The sequence below is a fragment of the Caretta caretta genome, chromosome 24 (genome assembly GCF_965140235.1).
Source record: "Caretta caretta isolate rCarCar2 chromosome 24, rCarCar1.hap1, whole genome shotgun sequence".
Classification (NCBI taxonomy): domain Eukaryota; kingdom Metazoa; phylum Chordata; order Testudines; family Cheloniidae; genus Caretta; species Caretta caretta.
The window spans coordinates 8,870,337-8,878,461 of record NC_134229.1 but is presented as its reverse complement, the minus strand read 5'-3'; the positions used below and the strand labels follow the sequence as shown (position 1 = coordinate 8,878,461).

Genomic DNA, 8,125 nt, shown 5'->3' with positions numbered 1-8,125 from the left:
CAGATCTTGTGGTCATTGGGCGGTTCGCTCGCCGTGCCAGGTGTCTGCGCAGGGCTGGGGCATTACACAGAGGGAATGCACATGCAGCCAAACATCTATCAACATCTAACCACATTGTAGCTGGATGGGGCGATGCTGGCTTTCTGCACAGATTATCAGATTTCCTGATCAAAGCCTCTTCTGAAATAAAAGTGAGTTTTCTTCTCCCTTCAAGCAAAAGACCGATAACGAATACTGAACATCAGGAATGTCACTGAATATCAGGCTTGTTTTAGGGAGAGCCCTTATGAGCCAACTTATACGGTTCTCTAACAATGATACAGTTCTTTGATTTCTAGATGTTGGCTTAAAAATCTTCTAGAAAGGATCTGATTCTCGAGGGTAACTTTTAGAGCATCCTGTTGATTTCAGCCATGTTTGTCTATATGGTTTCTGTTTAAGGGTTTGCTCCATTGTGATAGTCCAAGTTCTTACTCATTTCAGCAGATCAGGGACACCTGCACCTTTCATTTTATTTTTTCTTGGGTAGTATGTACTGTTAACTGAAGCTACCTTGAAGATGCAGTCACCGGCGCAGCTATTGATCCTGTTCTGCTGTTGCTTGTGAAATAAAACTGCTTCAGTGGGCCTAAGTACAAAACCATGGGAAGTTTGATACACCACCTACAGTACCTAGAACGTCTTTAATCTTGTAGCTGCTGAGGGCAGGGGAGCATTTCATTTTGCAGGGTTGGGGAAACAACTTCATGGACTTTTATTGTGATAAACTCCTGCGTGGTTTACCAGGATGATGGTGGTTGAATTCTTAATCTCTGTATTAAGTGAGATCCAGATTGTCTGACAGAGACTCTGGTAGTGTGTCGCTGTCCTTGGGCTGCTGAGAGTTCTGGAGCTGTCCGGACGTGCCTCGGGGTAGGGAGACTAAATGCAGTAGGGGAGGGTTGTGCACTAAGGCTCGGCAGACCCATGGATTCAACTTGCAGCTCTTGACAGCTTCCCAGTGCAACACCTGAGTTTCCCAGCTCTAAAATGATGATACTCCCTTACCCACAGGTGTGGTGAGGAGAGAGGCATCCATGTCGGTGATGTGCTCAGAGGCAATGGTGCTGTGTATGGGGGGGATGTGTGTGCTACGTACTGTGCTTTGCCAAACTCAGGGGTTCTCAACCTTGTAACCCCCTACTGTTTTTAGTGCACCAGCTTGAGCAGAGCTAATGCCTGTCGGTCTACCTGTGCTGGGAGTCGTGCACACAACTGCTGTTAGATGTACCCTGCGCATTGTCTCGAGGAGGAGCCAACCCTCCTGGTGTGCCAGGGTTGCTGTTCCCTCCCTTCCCACTCCTTGAGAGGCCAGGCAGCTCAGCAGAATTTCTTAAAGGAATCTGTGGTCACCAAGGGATCTAATTGTCTGTAGTTCTTTCTCTGATTTTTTTTTTTAATCTGAGGCAGCCGGAGGCTGGAGTCACGAACATGCAACTGGGGTGAGTGGCGGGGGTGTGGTTCACCTCGATGTGGCTCTCTCGAACGCTGACATCTCTCCGGTGAAGGGGATTTTGTTGGCCATCTTCTAAGCCGTCTCACTTGCCTACTTGAAGTCTACCAGAGCACACTGAAGCTGCTGCATTATCTACATCTAAGGATCTGTTCATTCCACCACACAGATGCTGCTAGTAATGGGGTGGAGCGTGGCAGCTTGAGGAGGTGAGGGATGATACTGTCTGCATCAGAAAGTGCTTGGAGAATTAAACCCCAAAGGCTGAGACTTTGGGCCTAATTCCTTATCTCCTTTGCGCTGTCCAGAGCTCTCTAAGAACCCCCAGTTTTAGGTCTCTTTTAATTCCCTGACCTTTAACCCCTCATTCACCTTTCTTTTGGCTGCTACTATGGAGTAACTAACCTTAAACCGCAGAGGAGTGAATACTGCACACAGCTGCCTGAGCCTGCTATGGCGTCCTTGGGTAGCTAGGAGGGATGCTGCTTGCTTTAGGTGGGCCCAGAGCCAGTATCTGGGGAGGCTGAGAGGCTGTGCTCTCAGTGTATATTGCTGCCAGAGCTGGGCCTTGCTCCATGGGGGGTCTGTCTCTCAGCCTCCCTCTCCCTCCTGATAAATCTACTGTCCCTGCCTAAACCTCACCCGTTCCAGCTTTATCCAAGTGTCCCCATGGTGCTCCATTCAGACCTCCTTCCTTTGCCTTCTGCTGGGGTTTGCCATGGGCCTAAGGCCCTGGGCAGGACTCCTGGGTTTCAATCCCTGGCTCTGCCACAGCTTCAGATTGTGATCTTGGTGCAAATTGCTTTCCTCTGCCCCAGCTTTCCTCCTCTGTACAAGAGGGAGGAGGTGGACTCGTGATGGGGGCTTTTTGCTGTCAGGCTCAATTCACTCATGGGCCCCTGGTGCGAAGGCACAGGGCTGAGGAATGGGATAGAGCTTGCAGGAATCAGGGCCTCCTTTCCTCTCCCTTTCCAAGAGTCTTGATCTCTGCTCACCTAGGCTGAAGGACTGGGTGGTGCTGTCTGCTCTGCCTCACCATCCTGTAGGCCCTGGTTTCGCAGATGGCAGGAGGCTGACCCCTGTCCGCCCACTGGGGTGACAATTCCCAGGGACGTTAGCTCCATTGTGGCTGCTGTGACATGATGAGGCAGCTGGAGTGAGTGAGTCTGAGGCCAGAGGGGAAGTGAAGGATCCCCAGGAGATCTGCATAGTGGACCGTTTCCTCACCATTGCTCACCCCCTGGAGCTATCCATTCCCTTTCCACCACCCTGCTTTCCTCCTGACCCCACACTTTCCTTCCAGGAGCCTGTCTACACTAGGGTGAAAATGCAGGATGGCTCCTGGCAGCTGTGTGGGTGGGTGGGTGGGTGGGCGGGCGGGCGGGCAGTGTTTTCAGATGTTTTTTGAGGGGCAGGGAGGGAGAGGGTTAAATCGTGTCACAGGCTGGGAGTGTAAATTGTGTTGTCCTCCTCTCCCGGTTTCCCTCTTCCTTCCTACTCCTGGCTCGCCAGACTCATGGGATGTAGCCACCCTCATCTCTGGCAACCTCCCCTGGCTCCCCTTTGAGTCCAGACTGGTCCTTGTCCTCCCCTTCATTTACTTCCACCTCTTTCCCACCCTGACACTGGCTGCCTCACCGTGCCTTGACATCATCTCCGTGCCGTTAGTGCAAGTCTTCTCCTCGGAGTTTGCAGCCAATGAACAGGCAGCTCCCCGTAGGATTACCTCACCACCCTGCATGTGCCTGCAATACGAGGTACGCCTGGGGCAAACGTATCCTGGCTGCCATGGCTACGTTGTATTTTTAAGTGTAGATGTACCCTAAATCACTGGATTCTGTCCTCACAGCCAGCATGCCAGGGCTTGTTGAAGGACCAACTGGCAATCAAATAAAGCTGGCGGTTCTTGGTTTGTTCCTGAGGGGACGTAGGGACCAACCTCAAGAGTTTAAAAAATCAGAAGTTGAGCTCCCCACAACTACTGAGCTTTCCCTTCACCCTACACCCACCAGCTCATTCTCTGCAAGGACCCTAAAATTGGGGGCCAACCAGCTGGACTGGCCCACAGGTCAGGGAGAGCAGGGAAAAGAAGGGACCAAGTCACCTGGGTCTGGGAATAGGTTAATGCAATGAAAGGACTCTATGGCAGGAAGGCATTTGTAGCAGGTATTCTCTGGCATCAGCCCCTGCATCGTCCCAGATGGGAACAGGACGAATATGATGGGGAACTTGAGGGGGAGGGCTGGAGATTGGCAAGGGAGACAGATGCTGCAGAAGGGGTCACTTTCTGTGCTCCTCTCCCTTCCCTGTGTTCTCCCCCTTCCCCCTGCTGTTACAAAGAGGTTAGGGTGACCAGACAGCAAATGTGAAAAATCGGGATGGGGCTGGGGGATAATAGGAGCCTATATAAGAAAAAGACCCCAAAATTGGGACCAAGAATAAATTGTCTGAATTTCTAGCCCCGATGCCCTGGAGCCAGAGATTCAATTTCTGGTTCAGGGTTGACTCGGCCCTTCATTCTCCCAAGGCAGATGCATCGAAGTTCTACCCTGCTTGCTCTTTCAGCATGATTCAGACAAGACTGTAGAGACCCAAGGCCTTGTCTGCTCTGCAGGATGCAGGGGTTTCTGTAAAAACTGGGGCTTGCTCTAGTATCCTGGCCAAAGTGGTTAGCCCCATTTATACAGCTGGGGAGTATTAGAGATAGAAAGAATGAGCAGGAGGACCTAGATGCGGATTGAGTAAATGGGCTTCTTTATGGGGGTACTTGTTCCTTTCTACCCAATTGTTGAGTAAGCCCCGAATTAGTCACATCACACTCTTTTTATCTGTTAATATGTAAATAACCACATTTACTACAACACCCCCAAAACCCTTATTTGATAATATGAATGCCCATATAATGAATATTAATAGCTACATACTGAATATAATTATACCTGCCCCTGTTTACAGCATTAAGCATATTATACAGACATTTTTATCTTGAAGACACATTTCTTTGCAGTAACTGTAGCCACAAGTTCCCTTTAAGCAACAGTTCATAGGGGAGGGAGGAAGGGGCCATGACCCTGAGCTTGTTTATGTAGCTGGGAAAGAAGGAGGAAAGGGGGAGATAACACATTTCTCATGCAGCTGCAACACTTATCTCTCCTTAACAAGCAGAAGGGAAGGGAAAGGGGTGGCAACTTTATCTATCAGGCAAAAAGACAGTGCCTGCCTATGCCTTTACTCCCTATTACCATGATAGTGGCTCCCAGGTCTTTTCTTAACCCTTACATACCCCAACAGGGAGACTGAGGCGCGGGGAGATGAAGAGACTCACCCAAGCTTGGACATTCGTGGCAGTGCCAGGAATACAACCTAGGAGTCTCAGCTCCCAGTCCCTTTACGCTTAACTGCTAGACCATTTTCCTTCCCTTGTCTGTTAACAGAACCCAGGAGTCCTGGCTCCCGGTTCCCTGCCGGAGTTGGGATGAGACTATGACAAACCATGGAATTCTCTGTTCACTCACATGCAGTGGGGCTGGTCTTTTGGAGCAGGAAGATTTTGAGTTCTAGCCTTGCTGCTACTTAGAGTTTCCATAGTGGTCGCTGCTTGCAGCATAGTGTCAACGGGGCAGCTCCAGGATGCTTCTGATTATTTGCCATGTTCAGGATTGCTACCTGGTTTCAGAGCTGCACGTCTGATGCTGCGTAGCACGCGACCCCTGCTAGATGCACCACACAGTGCAGCCTCGGAAGCTTTCCCCCGGCTGGTGCAGCTGGCATCATTTGCAAACATTAGTGAGATTCAGCCATATTAGTGCATATGTGTTGACAGTAAATACAGCAGTTGCCAACACCCACTTTTCTGTATCCTTGGGTTTCTCTCTCTCTCTCTCTCTCTCGTTGAGAACTTGCTGCTTTTCCGGCTGGAACAGACCTTCTGAGCTAAACGCTTTGGGATCAGCTGCAACCAGCTTTTGTTGGGGTGGGGTAAGCGTGGGGTTCCCTGCCCTGCTTGGTAGAGGGAGACTATATCAGAGTGAAAGGAATTGACTAGCGTTGCAATGTCTCATACTCTCCCCAGCCAATGATATAACAGCACGGCACCTCCACCTTCTGGATGATGGGCGTGCTGGAAGGGGGTACATTCCAGTAAATGGAGCCTAAGCAGCAGCAGACATTTTGGAAGCTTTCTCATTTGCCTCATTTCACTGTGGAGGGGGCCTTTCCAAAGGGCTAGCCTAGAAGGATTACGGTGCCACGCTAGCTAGGAGGATCTGTTGCCTCATACGCAGTTTGTAAGCTCTTTGGGACAGGGATCATCTTTGTGTGGTGTGTTTGTACAGCGCCTAGCACCACAGGGTCCTGGTCCGTGACTGGGGCTCCTAGGTGCTACTGCAATACAGATACATCATAATAATGGCCTTTGATGGAACTTGTGGGAGCTGGAACGTGGTGTAACACGTAACTTCTGACACAACATGATGTAGGGCGAAGGCTGGATGCGTGCCCACCATGTCGGCCTGGCTGTGGGGGCGTGATGACATTTCAAAAAGCAACGGCATTGCAGAGTGATGCAGGTGATATCACACCACTATGTGTTGTCAGCCTAGACATGTGTCACCGTGGCACTTCGTCACAGCGGCCATGACATCATAATCTGTTGCCACATCATGTGATGTGATGGTGGTTTTTTGACATGATGGGATTCCAATGCAATGGGCTGTCATGAGAGTAAACATGATGACATCGCAGTCTGATGACATCTCAGGGCGGCTTGGTGCCCTCGCAGTTGCTATGGCAATGAGTGACAGCTGCCATCTGTGGTGAGAGGGTGCGGTCAGAGATGATGCCCCACCCAAGGGAGGGCTCAGGTCAGGGCTCACAGGCCCCAGGCAAAACTACAACCCAGAGCGCCCACCTCTTCCCACACACCGTGGCTGGGGTTTTACTTATGAACTACATCTCCCATGAGGCAGTGCTAGGGCTTGTGGAACTACAATTCCCATGAGCCTCTGCATCTGGCAGATGGCTGAACTACCTTTCCCATGGAGCTGTGGGGGCGACAGCACCTGTGTCACCCATGAGGCTTGGGGGGTTGAGGTGACCCCAGACTACATTTCCCAGGGTGCCATGCTCCCCAGCATCCCAGACTCCATTTCCCATAGCGCCATCTGTCCCCAAACTCTCCAGACTACATTTTCCATGGGGCCGTGTGCCCCTTAGTTTCCCAGAATAAATGTCCCATAGGGCTATGCACCCCTCAGGATCCCGGGCCTACATTTCCCACAAGGCCCACCAGGCTGGGCTCCACTGACTACATTCTCCTGGTGCCCTCAGTATTCCTGGACTACATTTCCCATAGTGCCATGCATCACCAGGCTCCCCCCTGACTCTATTTCCCATGACGTCCTGTGCTCCTCAGATTCTCCAGACTACATTTCCCGTGGTGCCATGCACCCCTCCCCCCCCCCCCGGCTTCCTGAACTACATTCCGATAGTGCCCTGCGCCCCTCAGAGATCCTGAACTACATTTCCCATGGCGCCGTGCGCCCCCGAAGCTCCCTGAACTACATTTCCCATGGTGCTGTGCGCCACTAGGCTCCCTGAACTACATTTCCCGTGGTGCCGTGCTCCCCATCAGGCTCCCTGAACTACATCTCCCTTAGCACTTCGGCGGCCTGGCTACGGTGGCCGGTCAGGGGATCGCGTGACGGCGACGGCCGCGAACTGCTCGGCAAGATGGCGGACGAGGAGGGCGAAGGGCTGCAGCGCTCGGAGCCGGCTCCGCACCGTAACGGGGGGGGCGGGCCCGGGCCGGGGGGGCCCCGCGTCGTCCGCATCGTCAAGTCGGAGTCCGGCTACGGCTTCAACGTGCGGGGCCAAGTGAGCGAGGGCGGCCAGCTGCGGAGCATCAACGGGGAGCTGTACGCGCCGCTGCAGCATGTCAGCGCCGTGCTGGGCGGGGGGGCGGCCGACCGCGCCGGGGTGCGCAAGGGGGACCGCATCCTGGAGGTGTGAGTACGGGGGGGCCGGGCGGAGAGAGAGAGGGGGCGGGAGGGGGACCCCTCAGAGTGACCCTGGGGGGGCGGGGCAGTGGGAGATGGGGGAGGGGCGCCCCTCCCGCCCAGAGTGACGGGGGAAGGGATGGAGGGGGACCCCTGCCCCTGCCCAGAGTGATGGGGGGGGGGCGAAGGGCTCCTTGCCCAGAGTGATCCGGGGGGAGGAGGGGGATCCCTCCCCACCGCAGAGAGTGATGGAGGGGAAGGATGGAGGGGGATCCCTCCCCTTGCCCAGAGTGATGGGGGGGGGCAAAGAGTCCCTTGGCCAGAGTGATTCGGGGGGTGGAGGGGGACCCCTCCCCACCTCAGAGAGTGATGGAGGGGAAGGATGGAGGGGGACCCCTCCCCTTGCCCAGAGTGATCGGGGGGGGGTGAAGGGCCCCTTGCCTAGAGTAATTCAGGGGGTGGAGGGGGACCCCTCCCCACCACAGAGAGTGATGGAGGGGGACCTCTCGCCCTGCCCAGAGTGATGGGGACGGGGGGGGAGGAGGTGGACCCCTCCCCACCACACAGAGTGACTGCATATTGGGGATGCAAGTACTTGGGGCGCGGGGGACTACTGGAACAGTTTGTATTGTGGTGG

The 8,125-nt window shown here is 53.6% G+C and overlaps 1 protein-coding gene across 4 annotated transcripts in view; it reads left to right on the top strand.

Moving 5' to 3' along the window:
• Positions 1–7,190: 7,190 nt before the first annotated feature.
• Positions 7,191–8,125, top strand: part of SNX27 (sorting nexin 27) — a 64,051-nt gene continuing 63,116 nt past the window's right edge. The window contains exon 1 of one of the 4 annotated variants that reach the window (XM_075122955.1): positions 7,191–7,497. In XM_075122955.1, coding sequence (XP_074979056.1) covers positions 7,223–7,497 — 275 coding nt within the window. In that variant the 5' untranslated portion in view covers positions 7,191–7,222. The remainder of the gene's footprint in view (positions 7,498–8,125) is intronic. The other 3 variants (XM_048827885.2, XM_048827886.2, XM_048827884.2) reach the window with 3 other exon arrangements.